This window comes from Cnephaeus nilssonii (genome assembly GCF_951640355.1).
Source record: "Cnephaeus nilssonii genome assembly, chromosome: 7".
NCBI lineage: Eukaryota > Metazoa > Chordata > Mammalia > Chiroptera > Vespertilionidae > Cnephaeus > Cnephaeus nilssonii.
Genome location: NC_137078.1, coordinates 60,511,467 through 60,535,447, shown reverse-complemented (window position 1 = coordinate 60,535,447; position 23,981 = coordinate 60,511,467). Strand labels below are relative to the sequence as shown.

At 38.7% G+C, this 23,981-nt stretch overlaps 1 protein-coding gene across 5 annotated transcripts in view; it reads left to right on the top strand.

Moving 5' to 3' along the window:
* The window catches only part of PATJ (PATJ crumbs cell polarity complex component), a 313,058-nt gene that overhangs the window by 52,932 nt on the left and 236,145 nt on the right, over positions 1-23,981 (top strand). For all 5 annotated transcript variants that reach the window (XM_079776628.1, XM_079776629.1, XM_079776630.1 and 2 more), the window contains exons 14-17: positions 1,467-1,523; positions 14,313-14,447; positions 20,243-20,404; positions 23,615-23,746. In XM_079776628.1, coding sequence (XP_079632754.1) covers positions 1,467-1,523; positions 14,313-14,447; positions 20,243-20,404; positions 23,615-23,746 — 486 coding nt within the window. The remainder of the gene's footprint in view (positions 1-1,466; positions 1,524-14,312; positions 14,448-20,242; positions 20,405-23,614; positions 23,747-23,981) is intronic.

Sequence of the window (23,981 nt, the reverse complement as noted above, 5' to 3'; positions counted from 1 at the left end):
TACAACTACCCTCCCAGATATCATTTATCACATGGAGAGGTTACAACAGAGGGGCTAGGAAGGGGGAACAGAATTTGAGGTTTGAAATTTAAAGTGATAGCTTATTCATTAAGAGTTGTAGCTTGTTCCGAAGAATGAAGAGCAGAAAGAAGCCAGGCAAGATGAATGAAGGCATGCATACATGTACTCCAGTGTTTTTCATTTTATTTTCTTCCAGCATCTACTTATCTGCAGTACTTTTAAAAACTTTAGTTGGATCATTGTTTAACTTATCTCCTCCCTCCAGATGCATCATATTTTATTAACAACTTACAGATGCAAATCATCAGTAAAGTATTTTGCTTGTAAGCCATTCATTTCTGTGGGTGTCCACCATTGGAGCTTTGAACAATAGTTTTAGGCCAGGATTAAAAGCGTTAGGTATTCCATGAGCCTCCCACCAGTCCAGGTCTTCCCGTTTATGTCCTTGCCAGCCATGTCTCCTAGGGAGATGGTTTGAGCTTGTTGGGGAAAGTCAGACACATAATTTTTCCACACTTGTCTGACTTCACTGACCTTGCAAACTTTGTTTTAAGGCCAGAATTTAAAACTAAAAATGACCAGACTCTTGATTTTGTCAAAAGAATGAAATTTTTTTATATAGCCAACATATATTTGGGTCTTATTATTATTTTTAAAAAATATATTTTATTGATTTTTTTTTACAGAGAGGAAGGGAGAGAGATAAAGAGTTAGAAACATCGATGAGAGAGAAACACCAATCAGCTGCCTCCTGCACACCTTGTACTGGGGATGTGCCGCAACCAAGGTACATGCCCTTGACCGGAATCGAACCTGGGACCCTTCAGTCCGCAGGCCAACACTCTATCTACTGAGCCAAACCAGTTAGGGCAAAAATGAAATTTTTTATGGAGTCAATATAATGGAGGATTATATTAAAATTTTAGGGATCGTGGATTTTTAAAAAATAGTATATGTATTTGCCCATCACCTTTTGGTTCAACTTTCGAATAAGTTAGGGCCGTGGTCGGCAAACTGCGGCTCGCGAGCCACTTGCGGCTCTTTGGCCCCTTGAGTGTGGCTCTTCCACAAAATACCACGGCCTGGGCGAGTCTATTTTGAAGAAGTGGCGTTAGAAGAAGTTTAAGTTTAAAAAATTTGGCTCTCAAAAGAAATTTCAATCATTATACTGTTGATATTTGGCTCTGTTGACTAATGAGTTTGCCGACCACTGAGTTAGGGAAAAAAGAGAACAACAGAAAAGCAAATATTCTCTGAAATTTACATTATGTATTATACTTATGGAGTTGAGAAATATAGGAAAGAGATTAGAATGCAGGTCAGGTGCATTCTTTCACATGGAACATAGGTTTTACAGATTTATTATTATTTTTTTTCAGGAAACCTAGGAAGAAGTAAAGTTATGCTTTTACAAATATTGAATATATTTTTTCTTGTAAATTTAGGTTGCTACTTTGGACACACAGATTGCAGATGATGCTGAGTTACAGAAATATTCAAAGGTAAGCATTATTTCTTTTTTTTAAAGTTACCAGTTTTTTTTTATGTTGGAAGAACTTTCTCTAAGTTCTTGTCAAAGAAACTAAATTAGTGCTCTAACCTAGTTTCCAGAATTTAGTCTGAGACGTTTTCTGGAAATGTGGTGAGTTCTCACTTATGAAAGGTGATGATGAGCTATGCCTGGGAAGAACATGGGTCCCTTCTACCACTTCCCAGAAACCAAAAACTCAGGTTTGACTGCTTTGCCTACCTTAAAGGTAGTACACAGAGTAACATTGTGCAGTGTGTGTAAGCTTTTCAGATTTTATAAGAAGGCCTTTTTAAGGTTTTCTAAAAATCAAGACCACAAATATAGACTTTAAAAAACCCTTCAGGTCCAGATGTTTAAGGACAGAAAAGTGGTTTATCTTCTGAGTATAAGCAATGTTTTTTTCTTGAACTTAAAAAATTTTTATAGTGAGAGCTTTATTTCTAATGGCAAAATGCCAGAAGGTAACTTTTACCGTTTTTAGTATCCTCTCACTACAAATTAATTTTATAGTTCCTGTTCTGGCTAATCAACAACAAGGAATTAAAACTTAGAGTAGCCACCTAGGTGGCTTTCTCGGACAAATGGTGAGAAAGGTAAGGTTTTCTTGTTAGAATAGTTTCAAACATTATACTGTAACCCCACATGGGGTATATGAGCTGAGCCCAGGTTAAACTCTGCTGTCATATGTGTGTGTTACGAGCTGTTGAATTGGCTCCAATTCCTGGAGACCCTATGGTGTTGAAGTCCACAATGTCCTGTCCTCGGCAGCCCAGCTCAGTTCCTTATAGACTCATGCCTCTAGCTTCTTTTATGGAGCCAATCCATCTCATAGCTGGTCCTCCCCTTTTCCTGCTGCCTTCTCTTTTCCCTAGCATTCCTGTCTTTTCTAAAGAACCCTGCCTTTTTATGATGTGTCTGAGGTAGGACGGCTTCAGTTTTGTCAGTTTTGCCTGCAGCAATGCGTTAGGCTTAATTAGCTCTCGGGCCCACTTGTTCATCTTTCTGGCTGTTCAGGGTATCTGTAGACTCTCCTCCAATACCTTATTTCAAATGAATCAATTATTTTCCTATCTGCCTTCTTCACTGTCCAACTTTCGCATCTGTACATGGTAATTGGGTACACCAGGGTGTGGATGACCTTAGCCTTGGTCTCTAAGGACACATCTTTCCTAATTCTTCCATTGCTGCCCTTCTGAGCCTCAGTTTTCTCTTGATTTCTTGGCTGCAGTCTTCATTTCAATTGATGATTGAACCAAGGCAAGCGAAATCTTGAACAATTTCAATGGCTTTCTTGTCTAGGTTAAAGTTGTGTATTTTTTCTGTGTTCACAATGTTCAAATGCAGTCCTGTTTTGGCACTTTCTGCTTTCACTCTCATCAGAAGTCATTTCAAATCATTGCTTCTTTCTGCCAATAAGATGTTGTCACCAGCATATCTTAAGTGATTGATATTTCTTCCACCAATTTTCACTCCTCCTTTCTCTGAGTCTAGCCCAGTTTTTTGTATGGTATGTTCTGTGTACAGATTATACAGATGGGGAGATAAAATACACCCTTATCTGACATCTTTGCCTACAGGAAACCATTCTGTCTCTCCATATTCTGTCCACAATACAGGTTACACCTCAGGACAGTAAGTGCCTAGGCACGCCTATTTCTTTCAGAGCATCCCACCGCTTCTCAAAGGGTTTAATGTAGTCTGTAAAACATAGACTAACCGTCTTCTGAAATTCTTTGGAGCACTGCAGTATCCAGTAAATGCTTGCAATTAGGTCACCAGTGCCTCTTCCTTTTCTGACTGCTGCATGACCATCTGGCATTTCTCGCTCCTTAAAAAGTAAAAGCCTTTGGTGCATCACCTTGAGCATCGCTGGGCTAGCGGGGGAAATTAGAGTGATGGTCCTAGAGTTACTGCACTTCTTGCATCTCCTTTCTTGAGACTAGGATGTATATTAAACATTTCCAGTCTGTAGGCCATTGTTTTGTTTTTCATATTTGTTGACAGGTTCTTTTTAGGATCATGACAGAGTTAGTCTCTGCAGCTTGAAATAATTCTATCGGTATGCCATCTACCCCTGGTGATTTATTTATTTATTTCATGCTGTCACATGCAGTATTCAAAATGTGTTTTCTGTGTCCCCATGTGGGTTTTGTAAGAAATTATTTCTTTAAATAGTTCTATCATTTCTTTCTTTGAGTATTTGTGATGAATACTTCTCTTCCATAATTTTATATTAAATGTGCTGTTATTTTTTTAGGTTTAAATTTTCCAGGCTGACACTGGTGAGAGTATTTCTTTTCTTCTAAGATAACCTGCATTTTGAGTTAGTTCCTTGCTGTGCCTGTGTGGGCCCATTGGCCAAGCTTTCCTCAGATGTGCAATAGGAAAGCAACAGGGCACAACTTTTAGTTAATTTTAAAATATTTACACAGTCATTCTTATATTCCATTAGAGTTGACACTAATTATTAATTCTATCTAAATATATTGAGAAGGATTTAATTCAAATTGAGAGTAAGAAATATAAATAACTCACCAATTTTCAACTGTTATTAATTACTGTAGTATAGTTTACTGATTCATTGATTCTGAAGCCAAACTGCCCGAGTTCAAAGTTGGGCTTATCCACTCACTAGCTTGTAAAATTACCTAAAATTTATGTCTCAGTTTTGTTGCTGTAAAAGGGGAGATAGTAATAGTTAGTATCTGCCTCATGGGATCTGTAGGAATCTACACTAATAAAAGAGAAAGATGCAAATTGACCGCACCTCCGCAACACCCACCAGCCAACCAGGAGTGAGTATGCAAATTAACCCAACAAAGATGGCTGGTTAATTTGCATATGCAGGCGCAGATTGAAGACTGAAGGCTCTGGCCCAAGCAAAGACTGAAGACTGAATACTGAAGACGGAAAACAACTGAAGACTGAAGACGACTGAAGACTGAAGAGGCTTGGCTTCTCTGCTGCTGCCAGAGTGGAGAAGCCTCAAGGCTTGGCTTCTCCGCTGTGGCTGGAGCAGAGAAGCCTAGCCTTGAGGCTTGGCTTCTCCACTGCGGCCGGAGCAAAGGCCTGGGTTCCGGGTGCTGGAGGAAAATCGGTGCCGGCAGCCAGGGGAAAGAAGGCCTATTGCACAAATCTTTGTGCAACGGGCCTCTAGTAAAATATAATGTGCCTAGAGTAGTTGTAAGCACATAGTAGTCTGTTATTCTTATTTATCATTCACATAAATCAATGATATTTCCCCCTAACATTGTACTTTAATGTACACTAAACTTTTAGATATTGGATATTTTCTATTTAACCATCTTCCAGTTAACTAAATTCCCCATTTCTAATCTGCTGCTAAAGCCCATCTATTGAGTTCTTACTTTTAGTTATAATTTTCTATTCTAGAGTTTGTTTTATTTCTTTTTAAATTATAATTCTTTTGTTGGAATTCTCCATTTAAAAAAAATTTGTATATGCCATCTTTTTCGCCGTTCCTTGAAGATATTAATCATAGTTTATAAGGACTTTAAATAATTAATTCTGTTATCCGGATCAACTTTAGATGTGTTTCTACTGTTTGAGGTTTTCTCGGGCTATGGTTATTTGGTTGCATTTCTCATCATGTTGTAATTTGATTGAATGCCTGACATTGTGAGGTTCAGGCTCTGTCCAGCTTGCCTTTTCTCCTAAGACATAGCCTTCCAGGTACTCCACGTGAGTCTGGGGTATTTACCAGTCCCCTCTCCCTCCTGGGACCTGGTCTCCATTTCTGTCTCCTTAGTATTTGGGGCCTCTGAAATCTTTGCTTTGCTTTTCAGTGGTTTCCTGACTAGTTTTTAGCCTTCCTTCCCATATAGCATTAGAGCTCAAGAGTTGTCCTTGGTGGAGAACGTGGCTTAGCTCAGGTTCAGTTCATCATGCAGTTCAGCTTCAGTCGTCTGTCCTCCCATTTCAAAGCTGTAAAACCCTGTATCATCATATTCTGTAATAAGTAAAAAAAAAAAAAGGATAATAACCATACTTTATGTAGATCTTAAAAAATGCCATTGTTTTTCTCCAGAAAGAAAGTGTTCTCTCTGACCTTTATTCCCTAGTTCCTGTCACCAGTCTTACTAATTTTATTTTCCCAGATCAACTTCTGTGCACTATACCTATATATTATATATGCAATATATATTATGTATGTATATATTGTACTCAGTAACTCTAGTATAAAAGTGTAGAAGGGCTTTGAGTTTAGCAGACTTTATGAACCACCTGATAGAAACTCACCAGTACATTCAGTTGTTCATTCACTCATTTATTCATTCATTCATTTATACATTTATCAAATATTTTTAAATATTTACTCTATGGTCCTCTATTGGGTACTGGGGTTTCAGAAGAGGATACAGCAGAAAAATATCCCTACCCTGTAGGGCTTATATTTTAGTGAGGGGAGATAGCAAATAAGTAAGTTATATAGTATGGGTGATATATGCCATGCAGAATATTAAGGCAGGGAAAATGGATAAGGAATTTAGGAGGGTGTGGGTTGGCAATTTTAGAAAGGTTGACCAGGTAAAGCCTCATTAAGAAGGTGACATTTGGGGAAACACTTTAGAAGGTGAAATAGCAGCCTAATTTTTCTTCTACATAGTATGAACAATAATACTAGGTTGTAAATGATTAATAAATATATTTAATATATGACTTAATTAATGTAGCTTAGTGCCAACACATAGGAATTGTTCAATAAACGGTAATTTCCCCCCAGTTGTACATTTCATGTACTTTTAGTCTGTGACCTTTTAAAGCAGTGGTTCTCAACCTTTCTAATGCCGCGACCCTTTAATACAGTTCCTCATGTTGTGGTGACCCCCAGCCATAAAATTATTTTCGTTGCTACTTCATAACTGTAATTTTGCTACTGTTATGAATCGTAATGTAAATATCTGTGTTTTCCTATGGTCTTAGGCGACCCTGCTAGCGGTTCTCAACCTGTGGGTCGCGACAGATATTTACATTATGATTCATTAACAGTAGCAAAATTACAGTTATGAAGTAGCAACAAAAATAATTTTATGGTTGGGGGTCACCACAACATGAGGAACTGTATTAAAGGGTCGTGGCATTAGAAAGGTTGAGAACCACTGTTTTAAAGGCTCCTTTTTAATAACAATTTTTATAAGCTATTATGAAACATTTAATTGTTAATTGAAATTTTGTTGTGGCAAAATGTGTTTTTTTAATTTAATTTTTTGGTCTGGAAGAAAAAATTACCCACAATTGCATTATTTTTTCATATTTAGTTGTTATTGTATATGTTTACATATTTATAGTTGGTATACCCAACCTTTTGTGTAATATATGTATGAGAGAAGGGCTGTGCACTTTTTCTACATAACATCATCATATATATTTACTTTTTAATATTGATTTCTTAATTTTAAATGTCCACAAATTATTTATTTTGATGAATTGTCATTTTAAAAAATCCTCTTAATATTAGAAGTTTAGTTTAGTTAATTTAGTTGCTTCTGTTTCTCCTTACAATATGTAAAGGAAACTAGCTTATCAAAACCCATTTTGCAGATGAAAATACTAAAAGTTTGCTCCAAATTGTACAGCTAGATAATAGCAGAGGCAGGTTACAGCTTAGAGCACATTCATCCATTAATTGCTTCCTTCCTGAAATACTTACCGAACTCCTCCTGTATCCCACATGGCTACCAACTGGGGAAACAAAATGGAAAAGGTGCTCCCATAGAGCTTGGATTCTGGGCTTGGGTAGGTGCCTGATAATAAACCAAAATAACTCAGTAAGATGGTTGTATATTGTAAGAAGTGATGCAAAGGAACAAACAGGGTGATCAGAGCACACCTGGGGGTGAAGCAATTTAGAGAGAGCCAGGAAGAGGTTTTCTAGCTGAGGCACAAAGGATGAGAACGGGTAGTTGGGAAATAGGTGATCTGTAGGAAGGGGCTAGCATGTGGGAGGAATGGAAGTTATTTCAGAGTGTCTGGGTCAAACTAAGTGAAGGGGCAAGTGTTGTCAATTGAGGCAGGTGCTTTAGGGCCTCAAGATCCATGGTGGTGAGCCTGGGCTTTGTTATCAGTGTCAGGTAACAGCAGTGGCAGGATTTAAGCAGGGTTGTGTCTCGATCTGAGGTCAAAGCTGCAGGTTTTTCCTCTGCCCCATCAACTTTCTGATTAGGAAAATCATGTTTCATGGCTCTCATTGGTGTTCCTAAGGCTCTAGCTGTCTGTAGATGGTCACTCCGGTCACCACCCCATAGCCACCACCCTTGAAGGGATTATGGTTCAAGAAGCATCTTCATATATTGTGGGCCAGTGGAGTTGTGGGGGGGAAAGGAGTGTGTGCAAGTAATTTACAGTGGCTTGAGCATTAGCTGTGCTGCTTCTAGGAAGCTGTTAATCATGACACAAGAATGGTTTTCCCGCATCTGGGGAGACTTGCACTTTTAGGGATGGCTTTGTTGGCAACTGTTTACTATTACGATAATCACAGCATTGTGAGGAAGAAGCATTAAAGCCATTCCAGTGACCTTTCTGCGGGCCATCAATTGTGATATGGTGTGAGCATTAGCAATATCCCCACTGTGGGAAACAAAAATACCAGTTCCTGTTCTCTGGTTTTGACAAGACAGACTGACAAATTTCACTTTATTTCCTTTCTAAATCGTATTCTCTGGGTTTAGAGAATATGATTTAGGAAGGGCATTAAAATGTGAGTTTTCTTTTCACTGTATATGAGTAAATACAAATTTTTAGAAAATAAGTTTTTATTGATTTTAGAGAGAGGAAGGGAGAGGGAGAGAGATATACAAACATTTGATGAGAGAGAAACATGCCCCCTATTAGAGATCGAGCTCGAAACCCTGGCATGTGTCCTGCCTGGGAATCGATCTGGTGACCTCCTGGTGCATGGGATAATGTCCAACCAACTGAGCCACACCAGCTGGACAGTAAGTGCAATTTTTAAGGCCGTGGGATGACTGGGCCCTCCAGGAGTTGCAGTGGGCATCACTACTCGGATACTAAGTCAGTTCTTTGCTTTAAATACATTATCTCCTTTGTTTCTCACAATTACCCTATTGGTTAGCAGCTATTAACTCCGTTTCATTTAAAAATATGTTTTTATTGATTTCAGAGAGGAAGGAAGAGGGAGAGAGAGATAGAAACATTAATGATGAGACAATCATTGATCGGCTGCCTCCTGCATTCCCCCGACTGGGGACGAGCCCACAAACCCGGCATGTGCCCTGACTGGGAATCGAACCGTGACCTCCTGCTTCATAGGTTGACAACCACTGAGCCACGCCGGCCAGGCTCCTTTCCTTTTTTAATATGTGGAAACTGAGTGTCAGGCAGATAAAGTGACTTGCCTAAGATCAATGTAGCTAGTAAGTGGGAAAATCAGAAAACAAATCAAGAGTTACAGTATTTGGCTTCTAAATCTGTGCCATTTTTTATGCTTTTGAATAGATAATATATGGGCAAAACAAAAATAGATAATACTAGTATATGGGCAACATTTAAAAGTTACTGAAGTATGCACTGCAAGAACTAAGTTTTCCTCTCATCCCACTCCCCCTGTGCTCCTCCCCAGAGGCAACCAAACTCTGTTACAATTCTCAAATGCGGAATTGTATACTTTGCTGGTCAAATAACAATAGAAACGGTGGTTATCAACTAGGGCAGTGGTCGGCAAACTCATTAGTCAATAGAGCCAAATATCAACAGTACAATGATTGAAATTTCTTTTGAGAGCCAAATTTTTTAAACTTAAACTTCCTCTAATGCCACTTCTTCAAAATAGACTCGCCCAGGCCGTGGTATTTTGTGGAAGAGCCACACTCAAGGGGCCAAAGAGCCGCATGTGGTTCGCGAGCCGCAGTTTGCCGACCACTGAACTAGGGCACATGGCCTATCAGAAACATCAGGGAAGCTTTTTCAAAATACCAAATGCCCTATTTGTTCCTCCTTACCAATATCTGATTCTGTAGGTTTGGAGTGAGGTCCCTAAAGGAAATTGTGATGCCTTTCTTGCCTCGCTCCATTGAGAATTATTGCTCAGGTGTTGCTAAAATGCCTTGTGTGTATTTAAGGAAGGAGGTGTTACTTCTTCAAGACAGATGAACAAAGTTTATTGGGAGTATGGCATTTGAACTATACTAGTACTCTGAAAAAATGGGTTTGCAGAAATAGGAACAATTGATATTCCAGGTGGAGGAAATATCATGAGTAAGGGGAGAGATAGAGTCATAAGTGCCAAGTGTTAGATCAGGTGTCAAAAGCTCAGCTATCACACGGGCCACACAGTAACATAAATTATATATATAAAGTGATAAGTGGCAACTGACACTTGACCTTGGTGTTAGGAAACTGAAGAGAACCTTTAATATATTTCTGTATGACAGAGCACATACTGTGCATGTTTTGAGCCTCCAGGATTAAAATTTTAGATGAGCAAGAAAGACTAATATATAAATCAAGCTCTAATGGATGGATTGATTGTCTTGCATAATCTGAGTGAACACACCTAACTTTGGAGGTCATTATGCTGTGTTTCACCCTTAGTTTAAAAGTTGTAGCCTCATTCTTGGGGAGTTTGATTTTCATTTGTGGTAAATTTAGTACCTCTTTCACCCTAATCTCTAAACATAAATGGCTATTTAATATCCTCTTATCAGAACTAATCATGGGGTTCTTTCTGTTCCATTTTATTTTGAGTTCAACATTTTTGGAAGCATTCTCCCCATCCCACTGACATATTCATTTCTTTCCAGAATTCCCCTCTCCTGCCCCCGAAGCAACATCATTCATATTCCCACTTGAGTGTTTTGATATCTTGTTGTAGGCTCCTAAAAGTAGAGCTTTTAGCAAAATGAATGAGCTGTGGTTTATTTCATGACAGGTCTCTCCAACTCATGGGTTGAAGGCCTGTGGGTTTCTTGATCACATTTGATTTTTATCATCTTAGCACTGACAGTAAATCACACCATGGTCACACGTTCTTTGGATACATTTCCTTGCATCCTTTACTTGTCATATCAGAATCATGACAATCCTGCTGCTCATTAGCCTTGTCAATTTCAATAGGACCCCATGCAAAGCACATTGAATAAGCATCAAAAAGCATAACATGCGACGTGTGTGAAGACGTCAATCATCTGTCTGTTGCACCCTCTCCTGTCATTTTAGCACTTTCTGCTCTCGCTCTAAGAACTCAGAATACCAAAGGGGTGGACAACTGAAAGAGGCAGATGAAATGGTTGATTTATTTAGTTGCTAAATGCAGCTGAGACAGGTAATTAAACAGCCCTGCTCCTGCAGAGAAGCCTGCAGCAATGTAATGCGAAATCTCAGAAACCCAGCTGTACTCAGATTTAGATTCAGAACTAATATTAGGTAGGCCCCTTTCAGATTGACAGATTTTGTAAACATCATTTCTGGTTTATTTGCTCAGCATGATTAGAGATGGAGCATGTGTGTCTCACTCATGGTTTAAAGTTTCTAGGGAGTGTGTGGTGTTTATAGACACACAAGCTGGAATAGCCCAGAAGGGCAGAGACTTGTGTCTGGCGGGCAAGGGATTCCATGGTTAAGCCTCTGCTGCTTCTCAGTGCTTCAACCAATTCTTGATGTCAATTATTCCATGGATGTGGGGTCAACCATGTGAATGGAGCAGGGTTGGTAAAGGGCTGAAATAGGAGATTGGAATCAGTTCTCTCCTTAATCCTTTTCTTTTTTATGGGAGGCACATCCTATATAATAAAAGGCTAATATGTAAATTGTCCCCTTGACCAGGAGTTTGACCAGGGGGTGGGGCCGGCCGGCCAACCTCCCATGTCCCCTCCCCCCAGCCGGCCCAGCCCAATCAGCCCTGATTGGGGCGGGCTGGCTGGACCCCACCCATGCACGAATTTGTGCATCGGGCCTCTAGTTAGTATATAAATAGCAAACTCTCTCTCTCTGTACAACAATGTCTTTGTTTTAATTTGTTGCATTTATTTCTATGCAGAAATTGCTACCACTATCTACTCAGTTATTGAAGCCAAAAACTTAGCAATTAATTCTTTTCACTTACATCCCACAGGGCATCCCCCAGCAGGATCTTTGTAGGGCTAAAATGTTCTTATCCTTCAAGTCTCACCTTAAATGTGTCCCCATCTCTGTGAAACCTACTATGACCAACTTTCCACCTCTATTAGTTCCTTCATAACACTTGTCACAATTAGTAATTATTTGTTTATTTTTCACTTGTTTGTTGGTGAGTTGTTTGTTTACTTATTTGTTTGCATGTACCTGTTTTCTCTCTTGTTTGTTTATTGTCTGTCTCCACACTAGATGTTAGTTCCATGAGAGTAGAGATTGTTTCTTTCGTTCATCCTATAATTCCAGCTCATAACTCAAATCCTTGGACATAGTTTATATCCTATAAATATATGCTAGATAGCATGCTCAAATGAGATTGCAGATGAATGGTATGCTGGTAAAACCTCGCTCTCAAAAAGAAAAAAAAAAGCAGTTTTAATTTGTAGCATTTACCCATACCTGTGGTATAAACAGTGTCACCATGGGAGTATTCAAGCTACTCAACTGACGTCACTGAAACCGCTGAGTTGGGAAGGGATTTACAATTGCATTTCATTGTTTTAGGTTTCTCTGTGGGAGCAGGACTTTTATTACTCATTCCAGGTGCATTCAGCAACTGAACAAATCATTGTTTCATCTTTTGCAATTGTTCATTCCTTCAGTGGTCTCTAAGTTTTTAGAGAGCATTTCTACCATACATATATAACAGATAGAAGCAGTTCAAGAACATGGATAAAATACGTTAAAAGTAATTAGGAAGTGATAGATTTTGAGTACATTTATTATATTTGAGTATTTTATTACATTTATTTTAATATTTATTTAATTGTGACTTTATATAATCTAATTTTTAATAATAGGTATATTTAGCAAGTAGCTTGCAAAATTCCTGAAAATTGAATAATCTGCTATTACGAGCAGGCTTCAGCACCCCGCTAGAGATGACTTGTGTATGGGTAGACCCACTGACCACTCTGCCCTAGTGTTTGGTTCGTAAACAGAAGAAGACAGTTGGCCTAGATGGGTGGGAAAATTGTAATTACAGAAACATTTCTCTGAGAATTCTTATTCGCCTTTTACTATGCAAGAAGATGACATTAATGTCTCCTCCTAGCTTGGTATACAGATTTGGTACAATGACTAGACAAGAGAATAAGGTGGCAGCAGTGAGAAATAAAGAAATCAGAAAGAGGGAATAAGAGCTATTTCTTAGCTCACATACTCTGAGTCTTCCATTTAGAGTGCTAGACCACCGTACTGCCAGAGATGGCTGTCGAATGTGAGGTACTTGGTGGTCAAGAGCACTTACTTTTCAGAAAATTAGCCCAAGGCCAACAGTCATTTATGCCTATTTGAAGTCATTGAGGTCTTAGTCAGCCGGACTGCTTGCCACTTCAGATTTGTCTGTCTGTAGTGGAATGGAAATGAACCCCAAGTGGTGTCTGAGGCAAGGCCTGTGGAACTCTGGGGTCTCAGAGCAGATGACTATTGGGAGGTGACAAGCTCAGAGGTCACAGAGAATAGGGAATATGAGGGAAAGAGCCATGTTGTGGATGCATTGCCCTCTTGTGTGGGGCTTTCTCCTTATCAAGTATACAGTTAGAGGTAGACCTGGTGTTTGTAGATACACAGACTATTGATATGGGAAATATAAATCATAATTAGCACCATTTACCATATTTGAATTTATAGAGTCACTGAAATGTTTGAGTGCTTATTTAAATAATTGACTAAGAAAGAAGCTAATAATGAGAAATTATTAGCTCAGTCTTTGAAAGTCAAAGGCATGGAATTTGGTGAATGCCTTTGACCTTCGCAGCCAACAGCACCAAGACACTCATCTCTTTACATTGGCATTGGCTAGATTCTTAGCTCTTGACTCATTTCTTAGCTCACATAAATCCTTTTAAGCCAACAGCATCAATCTTAATGGGTAGAATAATGATTACCTCTCTTATTACACACCCATACCTCTCCACAAATTAGAAGTTGTTTGTATTTAAGAAGGATATTTCAAATGAGGTACCATATTTCATGGATTAGTTCAAATAATTTTTTTAACTTAAAAAATTCAATTATTACAGTCAAATAACATTTAATGAGCCCATGTTTAGTGCCTAGAACTGTTTTAGGGCTTTAGGTTATAGAGAGAAATGATATGACTCTGTACTCAAGCAGAGGGAACAATCAAGAAAACAGAAATTTTGACCAGTCTGTAATGAGCTGTGATGGCAGTGTGCACAGGGTGGTATTGGAGGCAGATTAACTCAGATATCAGGGGGTGCTTTCTGGAAGTGACACTCTTGGTATTGAAGCATTCGTGGAAGTTAAAGAGATGATAAAGAGGAGTTAGGATGTTCTGGGAGATGGGAAACCCTTCAGAAAAGTGAAATGCAGAATTGATACTGGGAACTTTGGGAGGTTGGAGTGCCTAGAGCTTAGAACTGAAGGCAGAACTTTGTATGTCTGCTTCTTTATTCTCAGGAAATCTAAAATGAGAAGAGGAATGAGAATAAGAAGACAACCTCATATTTTACTTGAGGCTGGTTTTCCTATGGATTTTGGTGATCGGACTTAAGGGGTGGGGCTTTTCTGTCAATACCTGATGGAGGATTAGTAGCCAGATGTGTCCTCATGGTGTTTGATATTATTGCTTTGTATTTTGCTGCAGCTCCTGCCCATTCACACTCTGAGGCTTGGCATGGAAGTGGATTCCTTTGATGGGCACCATTATATCTCTTCGATTGTTCCAGGTGGTCCTATTGACACGCTGAACCTCCTTCAGCCAGAGGATGAGCTTCTTGAGGTAAAATTTATGAGGGACAGACAGGAATTTTTAAGCTCCAGGAACATGTGTTCTCTCTGAGTTGTATTATCACTGATGCCAATGAAATGTCATCTACTTAGAATGAAGAAACTTGGTGTATTGTGTACTTCAAGGTAGCTGAGAGATCTTAAATGTTCTCACTACACACAGACACAAATGGTAACTGTGAGATGATGGAATTGTTAACTAACCTTATTGTGGTAATAATTTCTTAATACATATCCTATATAATAAAAGGGTAATATGCAAATTGACCCTAACAGCAGAACGACCACTGGACCAGTCACTATGAGGCGCACTGACCACCTCTTGGTCCCTTTCCCTGGCCCGCAGGCTCCGATCACCTGATGGCCACCCGTGGGGGGGGCGGGGCCTGCGAGCAGGTGGGAACAGCCGACCTCTCGGTCCCTTCTCCCAGCTGTCAGGCACCAATCACCTGTTAGCAAACAGGGAACCAGGGGTGGGTGGTGGCATGTGGCGGGGCCGGCTGTGGGCAGCTGGGGAAGATGGCCCTGATCTCAGGCCAGGCCTAGGGACCATACCTGCACACTAATTTCCTGTGCTGGGCCTCTAGTGTGTATATATATCAGATTATCACATTATATACCTTAAAATTACATAATGTTATATGTCAATTATATCTCAATGAAGATGGAAAAAATTAAAAATAAATAAAAATATTGTCTGGCCAGTGTGATTCAGTGGTTGAGCATGAACTCATGCACCAAGAGGTTGCCGGTTCAATTCCTGGTCAGGGCACATCCCCAATAGGGGACATGCAGGAGGCAGCTGATCCATGTTTCTCTCTCATCAATGTTTCTATCTCTCCTTCTCCCTTCCTCTCTCTCTAAAAGTAAATAAAAGCATATTTTAAAAAATATAACAGCTTATATAATGACAAAGGAAGTAGAAAACATGCTTTAACTTCATGTTTTGGGACTCCTGAAATGTCTGAGTGCTTATTTAAATAATTTACTAAGAAAGAAGCTAATGTCCTATTTTAATCTGATAGCATAATTAGTATTTTTTGAGAAAAATTCTTTTTAAGAATCTAATTCACGACCCTTACTTGAAACATTTAGTGACACTTATTTGCATGTTTTGTTTATTATTTCTATTAAGGATTAGAGCTGGGCAACCTCGGCTTATGTCTTTTTGACTGGTTTTCAGATTGTCTCCTTGGAACGCCCTCCCCACAACATGGCTGCCAATAGTGGGCTCACTCAGGCTCCCCAGCTGCTCTGCAGGCAGACCAATTCTAGAATACTTCTGCTTTGACCTGACTTTCTTAAGAGATTTTGTTAGATTGGAAAGTTTTGTAACTAACACAATGAACAAACCAATGAACACCGAAACACCTAATTTTACATGTAAGAAAATAAGGCATTAATTTTCTGTAACTTTATACACTGGTAGCATGATAACTTCATTTTTTTTATTTTTTATTTTTTTATTTCTTTATTGATTAAGGTGTCACATATTTGTCCTCATCCCTTCATTCCCATCCCACCCCCCTCCCCACGGATGCCCCCACCCCCCTCCCCACGGATGCCCCCACCCCCCTGTTGTCCTTAACCATTGGTTAGGCTCGTATGCATGCACACAAGTCCTTTGGTTGATCTCTCCCCCCTACCCCCACCTTCCCCTACCCTCCCTCTGAGGCCCGACAGTCCGATCGATGCCTCCTTGTTTCTGGGTCTGTTCTTGTTCATCAGTCTATGTTGTTCATCATTTCCCCTAGATGAGTGAGATCATGTGTTACTAGAAATATACTTATAAGAACTGAATGTGAGACGAGCAATAATAGTTATGCTGACAGGCAAATGAATCAGTCTGTAGTGAGTTTCTTTCTGGACCAACAGTTCTTTTGAGACCCAATTTCAATGTCCTCCAGTTCCTTATGTGTACATGTCGGCACTAACTTTTCAGCTCTGGATGGTGGACAAATGGTGGTAATGCAGGTCCGACTCCCTCTGGTTTGGTCTAGCATGATAACTTTAAGTTCATGTGTTCTAACTCCCTTTTTACTTTTTTTAAAAAATACATCACACTCCTTTTTAAGATCCTAAAAAAAAAAAAAAAAAAAAAAAGATGTGGGGAGGAAACTGCATAGAAGAGGCTTTTTTCTCCCCAAAGTTAGGAACCATAAGAAGCCGTAGTGTGGGTTTAATAGAATCAGCCTAGTAGCCTTAGCCAAGATTAGAATCGCACGAGCCTTAATTATAGAAATTTCTTTCTAAAATTTATGTTTGCTCAAAGTGAAATGACAAGGATAGCAAGTAGGTTTCTTTTCTTTTCTTTTTTTTTTTAAGCAGGGTCCAGCCATCTAGCAGAGTATTTTCTTTGTGTGTGTTAATACTCACCCGAGGATATTTTTCCATTGTGTTTTGTTTTGTTTTGTTTTGTTTTGTTTTGTTTTGTTTTGTTTTTAGAGAGAGTGGAGAGGGAGAGGCAGAGAGAGAGAGAAATATTGATGTGAGAGAGACATGGATTGGTTGCTTCCCACATGTGCCCGTTCATGGTGGGGGATGGAGCCTGCAACCAAGGTACGTGCCCTTGACTGGAATTGAACCTGGGAACCTTCAGGCCAATGCTCTATCTACTGAGCCAAACTGGCTAGGGCTAGAAGAGTATGTTGAATTTCAAGGTCAGAGGGAAAAGTCTTATGAGTAATTGTTGTCAAATTCTGTCATAAGCTTGGGAGGGCAGGTATGTTGGAGTCCTATTGTAAAATGTAGTAAGTTAGTTATTTTAGAGTTATTCAAGAAATGATATTGGATTGCTTATTGGCAGATTAATACCCTAGATATTACTATATCACTTATGGTTTTTTATTTGTTCTGAATTATGTTTTTCTTTCTGATTTGCTGAGCACATGGCATAGCCTTGTGGATATCAGACATGACATTCTGTAGATTTAAGACCATTTGGAAACCATTTCTCTAATATGTACTTGTTAGATATTGAGACATGAGATACATCAGTTTGGGAGATGTGGAAATGTGAGCAAAAAACAGTTCACTTTTTTTGTGGTAAAATACACCTAACATAATTTACATTTTAAGCATTTTTAGTGTATAATTTAGTGGCTGTAAGGATAATTCACTACTAGTATAGGGTAGGTGATAAAGAAATGTTAGCTGGATCTGAGTAGAGCAAATATAAGTCATCACAGCCATCAAATGAGTCCTCTGTGCCTTAGCCAAGATTAGAATCCCTTGGGCCTTCGACCTTGTAATAGAATGGGGTGTGATAAAGTAACATGTAAACTTGAATTTATAAGTATACATTTTTTGGTGAAAAAACTTGGGATATAGAAAGAAGCACAGGTTTGAAAGTCTGAAGAGCTGCTTTTGATTCTGAATTTGCCACAGCTAAACCATGTCCCTTGGCATGTCACATCACTTTGAGAATCAGTTTCTTCATCAATAAATTCCTACTTTACTGTGTGTTTGTGAGGATCTAATGGAGTACCATCCATGTAAACTATTAAGCATTATCTCACTGGGAACATTGGCAATATTCTCACTGGGGGAAGGCATAAACAGTCTTTATGGGATAGGATGAGTGAGGATTGAATGAGGTAATGTAGTGGCACAATACTTGTGCAGTATTATGTACTCTGCAAATGAGTACGTATGTGTGCGTTTTCTAATCACAGTTTGAACAGTTGAGAAGTGGTAGCCCTTAAGAGAGTCTCAAGTTGAAGGGCCTAGAAAAATAATGTGAACTCTGAAAAAAAAAAATTGGCTGCTTCTGAGTAACCAAATATAGAAATAATAACAATTTTAAAAAGCTCTGTAAAGTTAGCCAGATAAACTCCTGAGCGTAAAGTGTGTGTGTATGTGTGTGTGTTTAATGTACTCCTTAGAGTTCAAAACAGAAACACAAATATGCTTTGGGGTTAGAACACTGTGCCAAAGCTCAGCCCAGAGCAGCTATTTGCAGCAGCCATAAATCCCCTTAGGTAGGAGCTGGTAATGGGAAATGTGACCAATCCCTTCAGCGATAGAGCGCAGAGAGGAGGACTACCAGGCATGGCTATAATAATTGGAGACAATTCAAATGAATAAATAATGAGCTAAATAAATATTTAAATGTACTCCAAGATGAAAACCTGAAAAGTGTCTTTCTAATTTGCGGAAGTAATGTGAAACACAGTCTAACACTGTGTATGGGTAGAATTCCTTCTTTGAGTATGTGTGCTTGCTTTGTTTTCCTTGTAGGTTACTACCCATTTGGTCGGTTTTAGAACTTTCTGTGCTCTGGCACCAGTTGGCACCATGGACATGGTGTGATCGGGGACGGGTCCCTCCTTGCCCACTTTGGTGTGGTGATTGGCTTGTAATTCTTCCAAGGCAAGCCTTTCATCTGCTGCTGAACGTGCTGTCCCCTGGGCCCTTTCATCAGTCAGAACGTCCTGGGAGATGATGTTTACTTTTCCACTCGGGCTAGCTCCCCGAAGCACAGGCGGGTCTCTTTACTATGTGGTGATTTCTTTGTAAATAATTAAGAGGCAGGGAGATTGCCTGGCCTGATGGCTAAGTGCTTGGTATGTTACAGGCCTGAGAGTGGTTCCAAGGGACAGTTGACTCGGGGCTCAGATCACTTGCTGATGGGATGCTTCCAACAACCCACTGTGCTCTTCTTCTCTGAGCAGTGACCGATTTGGTGCAGAGGTTCCCCCCACAAAGGCAGACATTAGCACTGCACCTGCCACATTTTATGCCAGAAACAGAACGCCTTTAAAACGAATGATGCTGCTGACCGCTCCCAGAAAGTCCCAGAGTTAGATGTGAAAAGATTATCTGTTGCCTGGATTGTGTTCATGCCTCAGCCTTTTGGGAGCAGCAGACAGATCAGCTTTTTGTGACGTTTCGTCAGAACTGGAAGCGCTCCTTGAGCTAAAGTCATATATATATATATATATATATATATATGGAAAATTAGAACAGACATCTTTATAAATCATCTTTGGTGCAAAATATTGCTATTGTGCACTACAAAGAATATAAAATTTAGATTTTTTTTGGTGATAAGTATTACTCATCATTAAGGAATAGTTGGTTATCTTTTTTTCTTTTAGACATATAAAATAATTTGAAAACTGACACACTCTCTGCAATTGGTGACTGTGTCAGCAGAGCATGTAAGAATAGAACTGATGCCATGTTATATCTACTTTTCTATCGAAGTGACTTTTCTCAGTCTGGTATTAAGAGTTTGTGGGATGTGAAAGGAAATTGTGAACTGAGGCTAAATTTTGACAGTAGCCTAGATTTTGTTACCTATACGCTGTCAGTCTAGCAGCTTTTAACAGCCTTAAAATTGGTGTTAATATCTATAGTGATATTCTTAAAAAATGAAAAAGCAAGAGGAAATGGTCTTAAGAAGGCTGTAAGTGATATTGAATGTGTTTAAGGAGAGATGGGTAGAAGCAGATGAGAGAATAGAACATTGGAGTTTAGAAAGGAGGAGCCATGGAGGTATGAAATATTAGGCAGATCACATTCCCAGTAAAAATTGTACTCTGCACCCATTTTACACTTTATTCACCCAAGTTCAATAGAGGTTTAGCCTTAAGTTTTTATAAATTTTAAGGATTTCTAATGTTTTTTGTTACTACTAAAATAATGTTAAGTTTAGGCCCTTTGTTTACAGGGAAAGTAAAACAATATCCTAATTTCATTTTGATAGATTGATGTAAGCTGGAGACTTTTGTGTGTGTTTTTTTTTCCATCTGGGACCTCCTTAATTCTGACTTGTCTTTCTAGTTCAATGGTGTGCAGCTCTATGGGAAATCTCGCCGAGAAGCAGTCTCCTTTCTTAAGGAAGTGCCACCCCCCTTTACCTTGGTTTGCTGTCGACGGTTGTTTGATGATGAAGCCTCTGTAGATGAGCCAAGGACCACTGCAGCCTCTCCTCCTGAGATGGAGGTACTAAATCAGTGCACCACCGTTCCCACAGGCACGCCCACTCATCAAGGATCCCCCGAAGAGTGTGTTACGATATAAAGAGAGAGAAAATATTTCCGCCTTTTTTTATTTGACTACGGTAGCTCTCAATGACAACAATGCATAGCTTTCAAACTGTTACTTTTCATATAATATCATAAAATTTTCTTTTTTTTTTCCCCCCCTTGCAATATTGGTGACATTAATGTGCATGCTCTTGGATTTTAGAGAAGCTTTTTCTAGCATTTGCCTGGGCTCATTGCTTTTGGCTCCCGGTTTAACTCAGTTCATCTTCATCAGTTGAAGACGTTGTTGAATATCTAATGGACTTCCCCTTTTTCAGAGCCTCAAAAATATGAAGATCTATGACCTATTTTGAAGTGAAGTCTAAAAATTGCTATAAAAACCTTCAGAAGGTCAGAGAATAAAATAACACTTTCGATGCTCTTGATACCCTTTTTTTCTTTTAAAGAGCATTGTGATTATGAAAACAGTTTCAAGCACATGCTCTGTCATCTTATGCCATTTGTAACCTCATCTTTTATGCCATTTCCACCTTCCCGGACTCTTCTAGATTATAATTCTAATAACAAAAGTTTAGATACATGGGGCCTTCCCTGTTACCTACCTATGGTCTGAATTTCAAAACACAGGGACTCTAATCCTGCTCTATCATGTACTGATTGTGAATCTTTGAGCAAATAACTTGGCTTCTGATCATATTCTTCCTCTGAAAAGTGGGGATACTTAGTTCTTAGCCACTTCATCCGTTTGTGTTGAGGAGATGAAGTAATGTAGGCAAAGTGCTAGTCACAATGCCTTGCCCATTGAAGGTGCTCCGTGAAAGTTAGCTTTAGCTATTCCTGACTCCTCCAGTTCACCTATCTTTGTTTTCTGATCTTCTAACAGACGTAAGAGTCTAGCTTAGCACCATCTTATAGTCACAGGTGCTTATTTAAACTTGTTTTTACCAGGAAATTGTCAGCTCCTGTGAGCAGAGGACATATCTTAAAATTATTTTGTATCTCATAGTGTTTTCATTCTGTACTGGGCATATAAGAAGTGCTTAGGAGATTACTGATTGAGAATCTTTTTAAAAATGTTTTATCTTTAGTGAAGCATACTTCAAAGAAGGGACTCAAATGCCACCCTTTTTTGACTCTTGCTGTCTTTACTAAAACTAAGTGTGGGTGATGGCTTACCTCTAAAGGTTGATAAAAATGCCTTTAATCTAATCTTACAGGGTGTGTAAATCACCAACCCAGCTTGCTGACTCTGTCCTCCCATCTGTCATACTTTACCACAATGGGTAAACTACAGCTCTGAATTATGCTAAATGTCAGCCTTGCTGCCCATTAGTTGATTGCTTTCCATTCTGTGAATACAGGAGTTATGCAAAATTGATTGTATCAAAATGACATATTTCAGGTTGTGGAATAATAGCTTATATACTTTAAATGCCTTGGAATTCCTATGAACTTGAGTTTTAGAATTGTATGTGTTTTTTTTTAAATCCTGGCTCTCTTTTCCATCTGTCTCTTTTTTTCATTTATCCCAATGCTATCTTAAGTTCTTAAACTCTATCTGTTTAGGCCGCTCAGCCAAAATTCTAATGGTCATTAATCAGTGAGGGTATTAAATGCCCCAATAAAACATTAATCACATTGTATTAGCCATTGGAACTTTACTTTTTATTGGAAGGTATGAATGTGTTCTTTATAAGTATCATTTCCTCACATCAGGCTGATATATACAGAGGTTATTGATCCAGAACATTCCCACTAATGTCAAATTTTGTAACTCAAGAACCAAGAAATTGTTCCCATGTTTAGATTTAATGCACCATGGATTGAGTATTGACTTTCCATGTCCTGCAGGGACAGCTTGAGGTCTGGACCAACCCTAATTAAAATGTGTTTGTGTGTTAGCTACTCTTCCATGTTAGAGGGGTTTCCCCCCAACTTTAATTCCATTAAATTGATTCTCTTATACAGGTCACTCAAAATGATATTTGTAGAAATAATACACTTTCATTTTATTTACTAGGATTTCCCAAAGTTTTAAGAAGTCTACTTTTGAAAATTATTATTTAGCCTGTAGCTTTATTAAAAGAGTTTCAGGGAAAAACCACTGAAAGATGGTTGATTCATTAATGTATGATCAAATATTTCTCGAGTGGCTGTTGTGTGCTAGTCACTGTTGTGGTTTGAGTGGATAACCATGGTAAACTCTACGATAGCCTGAAGAGTTTTCATTCTAGCTTGTTGCTAGGGCTACAAAGAAAAAGATAATTCTTGAGCTTCAGGTAGAAATTCAGAGTATTTTAGGAAAGTTAAATCATATAAAAAAACTCTCGACTATACAGTAATATAAATAGTGTCAAGACAGAAGGTTGGAGCAACTACTCTTGCTCTGCATAGTTGACTCATTGACCCTGTATCATTTAATTTCCTAGAATTCCATATGGCAGTGACTCTTTTCCGTGAAAGAAGGGGAAGCCTGGAATAGGAGGACCTGGGGCTGTGAGGTCAGGGGAAATTACCAAGGAGAGTGGACTGGGTAGCTGTGCCAATCTAATTCCTCCAAGATGAGATTTTCATTATTTCAACGTAGTGATTTTTATCTGTTTTTAGATTCACATGATTCCCAAAGACTTGGATTTTTTCCCACCTTATTTTTCTAGTGAAGTCTTTACTTGAAAACTTCTAGGAGTCAACAGAAGTGGTTTCTCTGTGTCCTGTTCTGGTTTCTCTCTGTGTTAGCATCTTTCTTTGTCTCTCACTATAACTGCAAATTCAGGTATTGCTACTTAAATATCTTTTAAGCTTTGACTTTGTATGATGTTTTCATTTTTCCTTAAATTGCATATTTTTCCTTTTATGCTTCTAATGGGATGACAGAACTCATTGAAGTATAAGAGGTCAGTGTTAATACTTTGAATGAAATGGGTACTTTACATTTAAAAAAACCTATATGAACAATCTGCATATTTAAGTGCTTGAATTTTCATGAAGATCTGTATATTAGAGTATATATGCCTCTGTGCATGACCCTTTAAGCACATTAGAAATAAAAAACTATGCATGCCAAAGAGAACCCCCAGTTTGAGAAGCAGCTATGAGATTCCTGACATGTTCTTTTCAGAATTGAAAGGACAATGTTTTAAAGCATATATGTTCTTTTGTATTTCAGGCTGATCACAATGTAGATGTCAACACTGAAGATGATGATGATGGGGAATTAGCACTGTGGTCTCCTGAAGTCAAGATTGTTGAACTAGTAAAAGATCATAAAGGCTTGGGATTCAGCATTTTGGATTACCAGGTATAAGAACCTCTGTAGAGTTTTTTGGAGTGATTAGTTTGTACTAACATTATATGAAGTAGTAATCATTTTAAGGCACCCATTAACTTAGGCAAAACTGAATGATTTGATGTAGACAGTTACTGTCCAAAGATGAGGTGTCATATTTTGCATTGTTAGCTTGACAATTGATCATTCAGTTTGGTTGCTTTTAGTATATTTAGATTTGTGCAGCCATCACCATAGTCTAATTTTA